The following is a 17327-nucleotide window of genomic DNA, read 5'->3' as shown; positions in this document are numbered from 1 at the left end:
AGATGCGTACCATGCTGTACAGTTACATTTACTTACTGTACATTTTCACACATTCCTTCTAAATACTGGATTATTTTTTTATTTTCTGTTGAGCACAATTATTACAGTACAATCTGCTATGCAACACGATGGGCGGTATTCAATGAGGCTGATTCGCCAGGTTTTTATGGCGATTTTGTGCTGTAAGGCGAATTTCTGACTAAAATGGTGAATCACCCTATTCAATGACCAGATGGCGAATACATTGCAAGGTTTTTTTCACTGAGTAACAATCGCTATCTTTTTATGGTGAAGTGGAAGGTGAACTTTTAAAATAAAGTGTTTTGTTTTTTACAATTGGTGTAAAAAAATCTGGAATTTTATTCTGAGGAGGGCCATGCTATTTTTATTCATGTGCTGTAAGTACATGAATATATATTTAATTTAAAAATATATATATATATATATATATTTCTTTTTTTACACAGACCAGCCAGCAGGGGGCCGGAGCCGAGCCGCTCATTACATATTCATATATTCACTTCACCCGATCATTACATATGCATGATCGGGTGTAGTGAATATACCTGGTCCCCTGCTGGCACCCCCAGCGGGCAGCCTGTGCTGCCTGGCACCCGGGGAGCCCCCCCCCCACAAACGTTCTGGGGCAGGCAGGGAGACTTCCATCTCCCTGCCTGCCACCATCCTCAGGCTCCCTGCGGCATCCGCCGCAGGAGCTCAAATTCGCTGGTCAGGGGCAGCGAGCCCCTGACTCGTTGAATATCGGAGCCGGCGAGGCTCCGGAACGCAGCGAGCAGTGACGAATGTCGCCAGTATTCACATTGAATACTGCCCGATATATTGCAGGCTCGTAACTTTGTTTTGAGTATATATTCTATTTAAATAAGATTGCCATTTCCCCGTGTAATTCGATGATATTGATACACAGAGAGAGAGAGAGAGAGAATATATACAGAGAGAGATAGAGAATATAATACAGCAGAGGCAGAAATACCATTGATGCAGCAGGTGCAGTGTACCGGGCCCTTGAAAAGAGGGCCCACATTGCCATCCTCTTCCTGACACCCACAGATTTTCCCTTTTACACTCTGTCCCTGCCTCTCTCTGTCACCCTCTGCCCTGTTGCATATTGTGAACTAGGGTTGGAGTGGAGGAAGGGGGCCACCAGTTAAATTTTTGCACCTGGCAGTTGCATTGTGAAGGGCAGTGGGACTAGTGGTGCATCCTAGACTAGGTATTATGAGGTGTCGCATGTTAGGTTGAGAAAATTTAAATAGGAATAGGAAGACACAAGCAAAGGTCGATGCATGGGAAAGGCCAACATCAAAACCTGAGCATCTAAAGCCTAATTAGTGTACAATGTCCCCTCGTATGGCTTGCTTCCATCATAGTACACGTGGATGGTAAAGTATGAAAAAGTAAAAAAACCTCCCCAAATAACTCTTGTCTCAGTAGCTCTTGTCACTAAGGCCAAGAGCTACTGGTGCTATATTACTACTCTCAATTTAATAAGTATTATTAAATAAGGGGATTTATTTAACAGCTGAATAGCATAACATACAGTACATCTATTTGTAATAAGAAATTCTTGTAGTGCTTATACAAATTTTTACCTTTTTCATACTTATTTCTTTCTTTATACACACTGTAGATTATAACCTTTGGATATTCAGTATGTTCCAAACAGCAGAAGTTTCCCACTTTAGCACATAATTGGATTATGATTTTAAATATCCAGTTTTAAATCAGTTCATAACATATATTGTGTGATTTACTATATCAAACATTAAACCTGGCAGTAAAACATAACTGCATTCATTGTAAACCATTACATCATTACACCATTACATTAAATTACCATCCAAGACAAAGTGTGTGGCCGACTGCATGCTGTGCTTGTGCTTGTAATGTAATGATGCAGACAGATGCAGCAAAGGTTGTGTTGTGCTCCAGCCACTACAGACAGACGTGGCGTAACTCAGCTTCCCTACAGGACACAAGTGGAATAAAGATGAGTGCAATATAGAAACGTAACAACAATAAGCTGCTTGTTGTCTCTTGTAAATTTGCTAAGAAAACTTACCTACAGTTGAGTAAGGATTAAAATAACTAAATACACTACGGTCAGTAGTACTAATTATTCCTTAATGACGCTTAAATATAATCAGCATGTGCTCTACCTTTATTTATTAACGTGATTTATACAGTACATACCTCCTAACTGTCCTAGTTTTCTCAAAACAGTCCCATATTTCGGGCAGTATCCCACTTCCCACCCGTGGGCCGTTGTGTCACACGGAGCTGTGGAAGTTGGGAGGCCCTTTCAGTCTCTGCTCTGCTTAACAGAGCAGCAGAGAATAGATTCCAAGCTCATATGTACAGTGACTATTCACCGGGATAGAGGGACTGGGGGCATAGCCAGCCACTCAAATGGTGCATACCCCCACTTTGATGGAAATGGGGCATGGCTCACGATTGTGGTTTTTTTCCCACCAGGCAATGCCCCCTAATTTTGGGTGTGTGCCTTTTGCACGTGTAGCTGTTCCTCTTATCACTTGGACAAAGTTGGGTGGTAGGGTTTATGTAGTGCACAAATACTTAGTAGTGTTTTTCAGACAATATTTACAGGAAAACAGTCCCTTTGACAATTAAGCTTACAATCTATATTTCCAATCATATAAACACTAGGTTTAATTGTTCAGCAGGCAACCAACCCCAACCTAAAAAAAAAGTTTTTGGAATTTATCAGAAAACTGGTGCACCAGTAGGAAACCATGAAAATGCAATTCTGCTTACTACATATATATTTTACATCTCGGTATAACTGATGATAGAGATGTTACTATTTTTGTTAGCTGGATCATCTTATTTAATTTAATAGCCATAATACTTACTTTGTAGTGGTTTTGACTGAACTTTTTGCTTAAGCTGAACCTGAACTAAAAAATTTGATTAAGTCAGAGGGCTACATTTTCTAAATGGCGGAATTGTCAAATCACTGGTTTTCAGCATTATTTCAAGTGGTTTTAAAAAAAAAACTGATTAACTGTAAACCACAGCAAAGAACATCAGAAATTTGCATTTTAGAGTTGATTTGACTACAGGTGGTTTTCCGACAATGATTAGACTATCGATAGTTGTCCCCCTGATGGACAAGCTTAGTCTGGCTAAATACAACAGAATCTACTAAAGAGATGTATGTACATACCTGATATTAGTTATACACGCAAGCACATTATCTGCAGTGCTCATTTGCAGGTCCCTGTGACTGTTTCGGGGCAGAGAAGGGGTGACAATTTTAATTAATCCAATAATGTGATGGTGGTATGATTTTTGGCAACTTGGACATATACTTTAGATATATTCTTATTCTAGAGCAAAATGTATTTTAGAGCCAATTTCTTGGGGACACGGATGGGGGGACACGGATGTTGTTTCAAAGCAACTGACGATATTGCATGCCATTTGCATGCAATTCCATCAAATACATTCCGTGTCCCATCGCCACGCTATATAAAATCAACTCTATGCCCACTTGGATAGTGGGGTAAGGAAATGGATAGTAAATCGCATGTGATATCGCATGCGATATCGGATGTCAAATCGCATGCGATATCGCATGCGATCTAGTGGCGCCGTGAAACTACACAAGTACCCTAAAAAAAATAAGAAATACATTCTGATTGGTGGCCCATGGCAACATCCCATGTCAATAGAGCTCTCATTTTAGTAAATTTCCCCCCTTATAGTGTAATATCTATTATTCTCAATTTATGTGATGCAGGTGTAATTTCTGCATGGAGTAATATATACAGTACAGAAACGCATCAGACAACACCCATGTTACTGCTTTGAGTGACAGTGGAGAGTTTCAGCAGCGCTTAATACTCCAGCTCTCCTGGGAATATTTACTCTGTGATGGTGCAGTCCCGCAGTAATTGCCCACCACGCAACCCCCATATTCTCTGTGGTTATGCAAAGGAAACTTGTCAATGGGATCAATCACAGCCATAAAGGCTCTTTTGGATTTTCGCACAAACAAATAATTATGCAAATGAGTGGGCGTTCCTTCTTTCACCAGTCAAGCTGCCAATGAAACCCAGGCATGGCAAATATATGGCAATGGCAAATATATCGGCAGTACAGTATGTCATTATTTATTGCTGCATTAGGTACACCCAGAAGTTTCTGACATTGACCATCAGAAAATAGGTTTACATATGATTTAACATTACAGTATACGGCTCATTTTGTTTTTTTCTCTTTGTTTTTTTTTTCTAGCTCCTTGTGGATACAATGAGACGCTAGAAGATGGAAAAGTAATTAAATATCCACCCTGCAAGACAGGAGCATGGATTGTCCCTGCAATCATGGCCTGTTACCTTTTAGTTGCAAATATTCTTTTAGTAAACCTCCTGATAGCAGTATTTAAGTAAGTATGAGTTGCATTGTTATGGCAAATATAGTAGTCTGGTGGTTTTACTACATGTAACATGTAGCACAGGACCCGGGAGAACACAGGACCATGTAGCCTCTATTATGGTGGACGTTGCACAATGAAAGACACATATTCTGGTGGATACAGCACAATGTAGGACCCATATCCTGGCAGACTCTGCATAATGTGGGACCAATTTTCTGGTGGACAGCGCATAATGTAGGACCCATAGTCTGTTGGGCACAGCATCATGTCGGACCCATATTTTGGTGCACATAGCACAATGTAGGAACCATATTCTCATGGATAGAGCACAATATAGAACCCATATTCTGGTGGATAGAGCACAATATATGACTCATATCCTGATGGACAAACCACTGATTGGGATCCATTTACCTGTATTAAAGTAGTGGCTCAAGTAAAGGCCCCCATACATTAGACCGACTTGTTCTTAGGACAAGTCGGACCCAATTCTCCTGTGAGCCGCCCGGCAGCTCCCCGGGAGGCTCACATACAATTTGGCACTTGATGGGCCATTTTTTACATGTGATAAATGGCTTGCGATGTAATGGGGAGCTGCAGCGGGCGGTGAGGAGCAGGGGGCGGGTGGGCGGTCATCATCATCATCTGTGAGACGCCGGGGCGTGCAGTGGGCGGCGAGTGTTTCACTAGCGGGTGGCGAGTCCTGACCTGGCCAGGCGGTGAACGCAGATATCATCAGCGGGAAGGGCAGTGCAGTGGCGGGCATTAGATTTTTAAAATAAGGAAATATTCACAAACAATTATCAGGCCTTTTGACAGGGGCTGGATTTCTAGGTAAGCAGCTGCTCAGAAGGGGGGGTAGTCAGTCCCCACCAAAACAAAAAGTACACACACAATCACGCACAAGGCATGTGAGCAGCGCTGTAGCATAAAAGAATGTATAGTTTACTGGTGTTTGAAAAAATATTGGTTTTACTTAAATTTATGACCACATAAAAGGAACAGAATAAATTACAATACATAAATCACATAAGAAAAAATGTAAATAAAATATTGATAAAAATAAATTACACTTTCACGTCTCAAGAAATTAATCGGGGGTGTAGATATGGGCCCAGATGGAGACGAGTCACAAGGTAAGTGCACTTCACCAGTTCTTGTGTATCGATATCAGTGTGGTTATAACTATAGTTATGGAGCTGTGGGCTGCCGCTCGAGGTAGGTATTCAGGCTTCCGCACACAAAGAACAACATCCTCTCACACAGGTGGCCAGTTGGAATTGTAAGCCACCGGAGGGGTCCAAGGAGCGGTGTCCGCCAATTTTAGAAACAAAGGGGTGGCAATAATGGATGGAAAAAAACGGAGCCAAGATGTCCACAATAGGATGGGTGTCCACAATAGTATATCCTGGGCGTGAAAGGAGCACTAACGCGTTTCACTGCCAACTGCAGCTTTATCAAAGGCTTTGAAGTGATGATACTTATAAAACAGATACAGATGGAGCCCGTCACTGTAGCGGGTCCTGGGGAGTCTATCGCCAACCACCAGAACCCCGCCATCAGATGAAAGGGGGTGTGTGCCTCTTTCCATCTGAGCCCTCCACCCACTCGCCTCCCATCCCCTCCCCCGTAGCTCAACACTCCCCTAACCCTGCCCATCCCCCTGAAGCGGGGAAAGGCAGGAAAAGCGCTCCCCGCCACCGTGTTGATGGGGACGCAGGTGCATGTGAGACGCTTGCGCGTCCTAGTCAGATGGAGCGCCTCTGCGCCAGCTCTCGCCAGCCCAGGGAATCCAGCAATTCCCAGCGCTGAGTGAGAGGCGCTCCATCTGTAGAGCACACACATTTTACTGTATTTATAGTTTTTTTAGTTTGAATGTGTGTGTGATCACTGTACAGTGGGTCTAATTCAGGTTGGCTTGCTAAGCAGCGGTTGTTCGCTGCTTAGCGAGCACCTTAACGCCACCCCAATGAATGGCCGCCCGCCCCAGCACCCCAATCCCTTCGCTGCCATGCACAGGGATGTGTTCGCTAACACAACACCTCACATGCAACAAGCAATTCTGAATTGGCCCCAGTATGTAATATCTGTCAGCATTTATTTTAGGAGAGATGACTTATTTACACGTCAAATATTAAATATTATGTCAGAAAGTAAAGCCTTATAAAGAAAGTATGATTTTAAATGAAATGGCAAAATGTTACACATATACTGTTGTCCTAAGAATATGGTTAGCCGCTTCTGCCAATTGTACGTGTGTGTGTACTATTCTTCCAACCTGTTAATTCACATTGTTATCTCTCCTTTCCCTTCTAGTAACACATTCTTTGAAGTCAAGTCAATATCAAACCAGGTTTGGAAATTCCAGCGATACCAGTTGATAATGACATTTCATGAAAGGCCTGTCTTGCCACCACCATTGATTATTTTCAGCCATTTCACTATGATATGTAAACATCTTTGCTGTCGCTGGAGGAAACATGAAAGTGACCAAGATGAAAGAGACTATGGACTAAGTAAGACTTGTGCTGTATAATACATAGATATACAGTACATGTATACACTACAATAAGACAGTATATTCATAAATATGGAGGCATTTCATTTAAACATTAATAACAACAATTTTGGTCATAGATTGTTACCCCTACCAGCTATTGCGACAGTTATTTACTCAGGCAAATTAAACCTGGAGAAGTTTGAAATCTCTGCATTAAGGAGGTCATTCTAATTTGATCGATCCCCTGCGTGTTAGCTTGGGGGATCGATGTTTAGCTTCTGCGCATAAACATTTATGCGCATGTGCAGACTCTTGTTGCGAGCGGGTACGGAAAATTGCTTATTTGCCTCCCCGTTCGCACCTATCAGTGCCTGGGGGGTAGGCGTGGGTCGGCGGTGAGGGTCTGTGCCCAGTGTTTCATGGGCTTTCCTATAAAAATACTGGGCGTTCCCATGGTAATTCGGCGATGACGCGGGTGCCGGGGGCAGGCAGCTGATGTCACTGGATGTCAGCTGCCCGTTCTTTTCCCATACAAGGTAGCTGCAAATCAAAGACACCAGAGAGTGTCTTAGATTTGCGTGCACCTTAGAAATCATTCGATGGTCAGTGACCATCGAATGATTTCCTCCCTGCATGCAAGCTGCAAATGGATGTTTATGCTAAACATCCATTCAATCGCATGAGGGGGAACTCGGCGTGCGAAGGGGGGGCTGGCGTTCGTGCAGGTGGTGTTCAAAGCACACGCAAAGCTGCAAATTTCGCTGCTTTGCATGTGAACCAAAATGGCCTCCTACAGTAAATGTTGTCAGTGTAGCAGACTAAACAAGTTAGTGGGGCCACATATTCATCTGTATATACTGTAACATATTTTTACTTCACTCTGTTTTCAAACGTATCCAGGCTGTCAGGTCTGGGGTGCATTTGGCATGGAGAGGAGCTCACATTTACATGGGACACGGCATCAGATCCCCACTCATTTTCATTTCCTGCTTTAAATTTTTCTTGAAATTCCCTAAACAGAACGATCACGTTTTTAAATGATATCTATTTTTCAGCTGGCAACGGTGATTCCCATGAGGCTGTGAGATGTTTACTACTTAGTTTATGCACAAATATTTATGTTAACATTTGATATGATGGATTCCAGAATTTTTTGAAAACTGAAAAATATCACTTTCTACTGCTGTGTTGGTTATGGAAATTAATAAACAGCAATTTAATGTATGCAGACCATACAGTGTATCACATGGCATAGTAGGGTGTCATTTAATTTATTTGTTAAGCTTTATTTATGAACACAGCACTTAACAGAAAGAATGCTTCATTATTCACATCTGCCTCTGTCCCAGTGGACATTATAGATTTAATATGCCACCACAGAAATCTCTCTTCATAACGGTATACTGTAAATTGTTTATTTGTTTATTTATTTCCAGTTATTTAGATAGCGCACACATATTCTGCATCTTTTTCACAGAGAATATTTGGCCATGCACATCAGTCCCCACAAACAAAGTCCACACAGTTAGGGCTGTAGTGGGAATTGAACCCATGACCTCAGTGCTGTAAGGCAGAAATGCTAATCGTTACACCGTCCGTGCTGCCTGTACACTGTTACCACCCAGGAATTACTTATAGGACTGATATTTTAGTGCAATGTTTTGCAGCACAGGGTGAGTTTAAATTTTACAGAAAGCAATAACGAGGAGAGGGGAACAACGTCGCAATAAGCTGCTTCAGAGCAGTGCAGTTTCCGCGTCCAGCTACAGAGGGTAAGTGCCCGGTTATGGTAGGGCAACATAGCAAATTTACTTCACTGGCTCATTACCATAGAATTTGTGACCTATGTTATATAATTGCAGTTGTTGGATCAAATATACTGGTTTGCAGGCATTCCCAACCACGGTCCTCAAGGCACACCAACAGTGCAGGTTTTGTAGATATCCAGGCTTGAGCACAGGTGACAATTAGTATCTGAGGAGTTCTGATTAAACCATCTGTGCTGAAGCCTGGATATCACTAAAACCTGCACTGTTGGTGTGCCTTGAGGACCGTGGTTGGGAATGCCTGCTGTAGGGGGTTCTTATCACATGATCGCTGCGGCGTGATTTAGCTGTGCCCTGCGATCAGACTGATTAGATAGCCGCTGCCCAGGGAAATGACGCCCTTTGAAAGCCTGTGAATTACTTAGCACGGCCTGCGAAAAGCAGCTGGAACTGTGATTAGCTGAAAATCCATTCACAAGCAGCTCACCATCTAATGATTTTTCCGCTGTGTGCAGTCTGTGCGTAGCCCAGGACTTATTGAATCAAAATCCAATCATTTTTATTGTCACTACAACATTAAAAAATGCATAAGTGAAATTCCATAAGAAAAGGCGTACTCACAATTCATACACTACAATTCAAACTTTAAACAACAGAAGGAATAAACACCATTTTATTCCAAATCATTTTATTAGCCTTAACTTTACTCCTTTTGGCAAAAATATCTGCCATCCTAGGCAAGGGTTGGCCAGTGATTTTTTTTTTACTGTTTAGAAGTTAACCTCTCCCCAGTTTATCAGTTGCTGCACCTCCGTTCTATAACTGTCCTCTTCCCCCTCACTAATCAAACCCACTACTGTAGTATCGTATTTAACAATGAGAATTTTCTGAATTCGAAAAACAATCTGAAGTGTACATTGAATATAAAAAAGGACTCAAAACACATCCCTGAGGGACACCAACATTTAAGACAAGCTTAGCTGAAAAAGTAGATCCCATCCTAACTGACTGTGGACTATCAGTTAAGAAATCCAACAGCCAATTACACATGGGAGCATTATAACCAATCTCTCTCTTTGCAATCAACATCACAGGCACAGCGGTGTTAAAAGCAGACCTGTACTCCACAAATAATAATTTAACATAGGAGTCTCTCTTCTCCAGATGACAGAAAAGTGGAGGACACAAAGAGCAGCATCTTCAGTGGATCTATTTGACCTACAGATGGATCCTCTCTCATTAGATCGGCTCCTGACGAATCTATCGCCAATTGCCATCCTCCGCCAGCCCACAGAATGGGTTGCCCCATTCTCCCGAAAGCCCTGCAACCGTCACCCACTCCCTGCCCATCTTCCTGCTCTACCGCTGCTCACTGAAGTGGAGATGGGCAGGGAAGCACCCGGTCCCAGATCCCCGCCGCCTTTCTGACGGGGACGCACGAGCGAGTGAGCCGATTGTGCGTCCACGGCAGGATGACAGCAGCTCCATCTGTATATGCAATTGATATTGGTCAAAACCCACTTGGATGACACTCTTAAGGTGATCTAAGACCACTATCTCAAAGCAATTCATAATTAGTGAAGTAAGAGCGATTGGATGGTAATCATTTAACCCAAATACTGCTGCAGATTTGGGGATAGGAACAATTGTAGTGACTTTTAGAACATTGTGGAACAATAAACTAATGATAAATTAATAATTTTGTAAAAATTCCCATTAATTAGTCAGCCCAGATACTCAAAACCCTAGCTGGAATAGTTTCTGGACCGGGGGCTTTCCTGACATTAGTTTTACTTGTGTCTATCTGGTGCTGCAGACTCCTTTGTGACTCCTTATAAATAAATGATATGATGGTGGGTATAGTACTGCAGCAGCACCTATTACATTGGTCTGAGCTCACAGTACTAAGGTGGGGGAGAATAGATAGGGCTACATTACTAGATTTGGCCAGCACAAACTCTAAAAAAGCAACGTCCTGCTGTACTGTGATGATCACACCCTCTCCAGGAAAGCCATCTTGGGTTGGGACCACTATTGTTACTACTTGCTGTTATTTTTATTGTTGTTATTATTTACTCTAATTTATATAGTACTATGCAAATAGATCACTTTTGAAAAAGTTTTTTGGGGGTATACGGTCACTAGGTTGACTACTAGAAGGTCGACATTCATTCGGTCGACACCCTTAAAGGTCGGCATGGGTCTAGGGTGACAGGGTCATTAGGCCGACATGGGGAAGGTCGACTGCCAAAAGGCAAACATAAGTTTTTTCAATTTTTTTAGCCGACATGTGCCGACAGGCGGTACTTCATGCCCTACCATCCCCTAGGGCATGGAGGGAAAATAAAATATTATGCAGAGCGTAGCATGACAAACGCAGCAAGCCATGCGAGAGGACACGGTGCACAGATACGGTGACTGTGTTGACATTCGGGACAAAAACAAGAAAAACCCAATGGCGACCTTTTGTATGTTGACATTCCCTATGTCGACCTAATGCTTTTGTCGACCTAATGACCCTGTCGACTTAGACCCATGTCCACCTTTTCAGGTTGTCGACCTAAGGCCAGTCAACCTTTCTGTGGTCAACCAAATGTTCCCAACCCAATTTGGGGAAGATGAGCTGACATATTATATAAAGTACTGTCATATGAGCCAACAAAGAGTTGGAAGACCTGGAGGGGATGGCTAAGTGGACCTGAGATAGTAGATAATAGTAGAAGGCATTGGCTGAGAGACAGACTGTTCAATTAAATAAGCTGTGACTTACATATCATAACATAACATAAAAAGCAGGCTGTGGTGAGTTGTCTTTGTACCTGTGCACAGTCTGTTAGCACTGAGCAGCAATGTAGCGTAAGCACACATTGTTCCGACTGTGTAAACTACTGCATATTTCATATTACATGGCATACTATAGTTTGGAATGAACATATGCTAACGATAGGTCTGCTTCATGTAAAAGAAACGATATTTAGAATTCGTATTATGCAGTAAACTGATAGAAACAGCAATCCTTTCAGGGCAAATTGTAATAGCAGTCAGCTTTTCATGGTTTTAATTTGTGTTTGCAGCACACAGAACATTGTGTACTAGTCAATGCTCCATAGCACAGTAATATTATTATTGTAAAATGGTTAAGAAGCCTAAAATATAATAGTTTAGAACAGGAGATAGAGCAGCTTTAATCATTTTGTCATCACACATCAGTAAATGGAATAATATCCATAGACAAAGAATCCCTTTTCTGTTAAGGGACTACATTTATACAGAGTCTGAATGCCAGGTGTCACACATGGCACAACGAGAATAAAATCTCTCAGTTAATTGCCATTCTGACCTTGTCTTCTCTGTCTACGCTTTTCTGCTGTGCTGTCTAGAGTACAGTCTGACCATGTTTAAAGGGATATTTTTGATATTTTACAAGGACATCATACACAATAGACACTGTGATCATGTACACAAGGAGAAGAAAATATACTGTAGCCTTCATATAGCATTTATTTACTAAGATGGGAGTTCTATTGAAGATGGGGTGTTGCTATGGGCAACCAATCAGATGCTATCTATTATCTTCTAGAAGGTGCTAAATAAATTAATACGTAGTAGATTCTGATTAGTTGTCCATAGCAACATCTCATCTTCAATAGAACTCCCATCTTAGTAAATAAGGCCAAATGTGTCTCTTTGGTTCCAAGACAGTATAGGTTTATTCAAAAGGCGGATTTAGACCTCCTGGGGCCCTAAGCAAGATATTGGTTTGGGACCATCCTTGCTCAAACAGCCCATAGCACTGTATTTTTGCAGCTGATTGCAGCCGGCATAGATAGAGTACTTTGTCACATGCACAGTCTATCAATAAATGCTCAGCTACGTGAACATCAGCATTGCATATAAATCTGAATCCGGGTTTAGGTTTTGGAAGTAGGCTTAATACCTGTATGACATTTAAAGTAAGCTGACTGCCCACATACAGTGGATGAGACCATGTTGAGACCATTTTGTGTGTCCAAATATGGCCGGTCCATGTGATGTAATAACATCACGTGGTTATCGCGCAAGGAATGGGATCATTGGATAGATATAAATTAGGTCTGCAAGCATTAAGTTGACCACTGAAGGTCGACATGACTGAAGGTCGACATGCTATGCTCGCCATGCTTCGACATGGCGACTATTTTATTCTCCCACCACACCCTAGTGGATGGTAGGGCATTAAATACCACCTGTCGGTACATGTCGGCTCAAAAAAAATGTGAAAAACCCCATGTCGACCTTTTGACTGATTTCATAATGTCTACTCTCCACTGCAAAATGCAGAAGTCATGGACAGAAGCTGGGAGGGTTAGCTACATTGCAAGAGAGTAGACAAGTATGACTAATGCTAAGGTTGCACATTTTAATAAAGTTATATTTATACGGATAAATATTGATTTTACAGTAGTTATTGCACTAAGGGTTTTATTTTTGGGAATGGTTCTTTCTTTTCTTTTTTTTTTCTTAAGGATTAAAAAACAAATAAATCCAAGAGGCCTGTGCTTGGAAATAATCAGCTTTATGTAAACTTATTTCTTGTGCCTTATCCTTATCCACACTGTGCTAGGAGTTAACTGGATCACCCCCAATGGATTTTACTTGTACTCTTAGAAATTTAGGCTGGGAGAAATGAAAATGCAGATTGGAATGATGTTTTAAAAAGCAAACTATTTAATTAAAATGCGATATGTTTAAATGAATTGCATAGTGTTGCAGCTTTAACAGATACAAACTTTGTTTGGATTATAGTAAACTGCATGCGGATTATATGAATCGGCTGGTTTGTAAACTAAAGCAGATGCAAAGACAATTTGTGCCTGGCGTAGGAAATTACATAAAAAAGGGTCTTTAGTAAATTGCCTGTGCAGATGATTTGACCCTGTAATTTTGGAGTAGACAGTGTGGTTCATGTCTGAAGGCCCATACAAACGGGGCGTTTTTTTCCTTAGTTTTTTTAAGCGATCTGTCTAGATCACTTAGAAAGTAAGCACACATTGACCAGTGTGTACAGCCCATTGCGACGGAAATGCGCGCCATAGCCTGACTAGGTTTTGACTTCATGCAGTCAGAACAGATCGCTCAGCACACAGGTTCAGTATGATTTCTTGACGGATGTTTAACTGACGGTCATTACACAGACACCCAGTAGCCGATGACAAGGTCAAGAAACAACATTCGTTATGCTGACATGTTCAGTTGACCAACATAATCAATATGCTGACATTTAACGTGCCGACAAGTCAACATATCGACCAGTGTTTCTGTGTTTTTTGTCTTTGTCGACGTAGGTTGACATTGACACCGTCTAAGTGTACCGCGTCCCCTCGCATGTCTCTTTGTGCCCGCCATCCTCCTGGCACACTATTATAGTCCCCCTCCAGGTCCACTGGAGGGGGACTAAAATAGTATGAAAAAGTCTGTTTTTGGCCTAAAATTGCTTGAAAACTCATGTCCGTATGTTGAATGCCGACATTTTGACAATGTCAGTCAATTTAACATTTCGACATAATGAATGTCGGTATATTGATCATGTCGTATTTTGACTGTTGCCAATTGGTATCAATATAATGACCATCAGTAAAATGTCCATCGGTAAATTGACTGTTACCCCAGCACACATCGCTGGTGCTTCAGCAATGTGTGCTGAGCGATCTGTGCTGAAGTACATCGCTAAACACAGGTCTCCCATCACCCCTTGTGTACGGGGCTTTAGACCAGTACAGTTAGTGCATGAATACAGGTGTGTTTTATGAGATCGGCATGCACAAAGTCAACACAGAAAAGGTTGACACAGGACGTGATCTGAAGCCAATGTGTATGACAACACAATTGTATATGTAGAAATATTAGGTTGCAACACCAAGAATATACTGTAAGATTATTTATTTATGTCAGTTTACAGTATAAGCTCATCATTTTAACATTTGGACCAGAGGGAGGCATACCCAGAGTGGAGCTCAGGCTAATGGAAATACTCTGGGATATTATTTGGTTGGTTGTATTGTTAATAAGTAACATGTGATACCTGTTTTATTATAAAGTAACACTTTTGCACATTGAAACCTCTTATATTTGTCTTTTTTCTATTTGCCACAAGCATCCAGCAGCCTACGTGAACTAGGTGTATTTTAAATTTCTATATTGTGCCCTAAAATGTTCAGTTTTTAGCTTAATAGCAGACCGTTTATACATAAAGCGGTGTATACGGTTACACAAAATAATGCTAGATTTACTGTTTTTACAAAGTGTAATACGTTTAGCTTAATAAATGGGCATGACAGATAAATATATATTTTTTTAATTAAGATGTGCATAAATACCAACAATAGGTTTTGTCTGTGTTTTTCCCTTAATAGAATTATTTATAACAGATGATGAACTTAAGAAGGTCCATGATTTTGAAGAACAGTGCATAGAAGAATATTTCAGAGAAAAAGATGATCGGTTTAATTCTTCCAATGATGAAAGAATTCGAGTCACTTCAGAAAGGTGAAATGACGCTGTGTTATCGTTACTTTAGAAGCATTTGTCGCTATACACTAACATATTAGGATCTATTATTAGATATCTACAGTATCACTAGCTTTCTATTTGTTGCCTAAATGTTCTTAGATACTTTGGGTGGTATCCAATTTACCCCTAAGAAACATTGGGTACTGCTTTTTTTCTTCCGATCTTTCTGAATATTTTTATACGATCTATCCAATTATAATTGCACAAAAACTACATTAATACCGCTTTTACACCAAAACAGCATTTGCTACCTTTTACACGGCGCCCCCCCCCCCCCCCCCCGGCAAATGTCCACCTGCACTCAGGCGGGTCATGAGCCGGCACTTGGAGATTACATCATCTCCAACTGCTGGGAAAAAAAACAGCCAGGACCCTCGCAAAGTCATCACCAAGGTAAGCTGCTGGACTGCCCCCAGCCTCCATGCACCCCCAACCTCCTTCAATTAGGTGAATGGATGCCACACACAGGAATCCATTCACCTCCTCCCCAGCTCCATTACTGTCTGCATAGTGCAGCAGACAGCAGCGGAGGCTGTACATGCCCCCTGCCCAAATTCCAGACTGATCACAGGACGCTGCAGTTGGGAGGTTGGTGGAAACTGGTCTTGGGTTACCCGTGTACACTGCCCCACCACCCAGGGTTTTTTTTCAGTACACCGTTTACACCGACACTGACTCGGGTGTAAAAGGGGCAAAAATCACGAGGTGTGCGTCTGACGTCAGATGCCAACCCATGTGACCCGACAGGCTGGAGGAAGGGCGGAATTGGCCTCATAATCTAGAACCAGAAGTAACGCCGGATATGCGGAAATCAGTACGTGACCACCAGCATATTCCTGATTGGAGAATGAAATCTAATAAATATGGCAACAGAAGGGCCACCAACTTTAGCCTTGAAAAAGCCTCTTAGGTGAAACACATGTCGGACAGCCAGAGCCTATGTTGATGTTAACATGTGATAGAAATATACAGAAATAATTTAATAATGCGGAAAATGTGATGGGAATGTGATTAGACTTCTAAAGTCTACTGTCGGTCCAGGCAGAGACTCCTGTAAAGATGTAGAGATGGAAGAATACAAATACAGCTGGTAGCTGATGTCCATTTAAAAATTAAAGACAAATATATTGCAATAAGGATACCAAATTGATAGCAATCAAAACGTATGGTTAATAAACTGTCTGATGTGGCTTGATAAGAATGGACCAAGTGTGAATCACTAAAACCTGATAAAGTGAAAAATAATATTGTATTATAGATATACATGTATAATCAGGCTGTGACACAATATAACCCCTGACCCCTAAAGAAAGACAAAGGTCCCCAGAAGCACATACTGTACTAATTTAGCAACAGGTACAATTGTGTTTTATTTACATGGGTCTGAGATACTATTAACACAATTGAAACAATATCCCCTGGAAAGATCAGATTGGGCTCTGTGCCAAAAGCAGAGTTACTAATAAAGAAATAGCAATATAACTACAAATAAAGAAATAGCAAAAGAGCTATAAATCTTTAATAGCAGAACATAGGCTCTGTGCATTTTTAAAAAAAAAACTCTATCTTACACTTTTCCTGAAATTTATCTCAGCACAATGGCCCTTATTCTGATCTGTGCGGCCAGATCAGAATATGCGGCCAGGACCGTGCAGGCGAATCCCCGCCTTCCATACGGATCGCCACCTCCGTCCGTACGCGGATATGTGGCGGTCCGCATGAAAGTGGACGGGGATACGCCTCCTCCATCTTGGGAGCAGCCCCTGCATTCGATGGTCGCCGACCATCGAATGCAGGGCCGCACGCTCCACCAGCTCGCGCCACCCTAGACCACACGGACACTTGTCCGTATGAAATCATGTATGGGGGCGGGCAGCTGACATCCGGCGATGTCAGATGCCCGCCCCCTACACATGCGTCATGGCTTTATTACCATGCATACGCCCAGCGTTTGCATGGGAACGCCCATGAAACGCGGGGCGTATGCATAGGGTAATGAGGCTAAGTAGCCCCTCACGCCCCTCTCCGCCCCCTGTGCGGCGTCTAAAAAAAACGTACGGCGAAACCGCTTGCACATGCGCAGAGTGAC

General features: G+C 41.9%; 1 protein-coding gene across 8 annotated transcripts in view; it reads left to right on the top strand.

Annotated features, from left to right (window-relative positions):
* The window catches only part of TRPM3 (transient receptor potential cation channel subfamily M member 3), a 637712-nt gene that overhangs the window by 606951 nt on the left and 13434 nt on the right, over positions 1-17327 (top strand). For 5 of the 8 annotated variants that reach the window (XM_083186086.1, XM_083186083.1, XM_083186088.1 and 2 more), the window contains 4 exons: positions 4282-4432; positions 6740-6939; positions 14823-14846; positions 15082-15214. In XM_083186086.1, the coding sequence (XP_083042212.1) occupies positions 4282-4432; positions 6740-6939; positions 14823-14846; positions 15082-15214 (508 nt within the window). The remainder of the gene's footprint in view (positions 1-4281; positions 4433-6739; positions 6940-14822; positions 14847-15081; positions 15215-17327) is intronic. The other 3 variants (XM_083186082.1, XM_083186084.1, XM_083186090.1) reach the window with 1 other exon arrangement.

Source organism: Crinia signifera, chromosome 1, assembly GCF_055691185.1.
Source record: "Crinia signifera chromosome 1, ASM5569118v1, whole genome shotgun sequence".
Taxonomy (NCBI): domain Eukaryota; kingdom Metazoa; phylum Chordata; class Amphibia; order Anura; family Myobatrachidae; genus Crinia; species Crinia signifera.
This window is presented reverse-complemented; position numbering and strand designations above follow the sequence as displayed.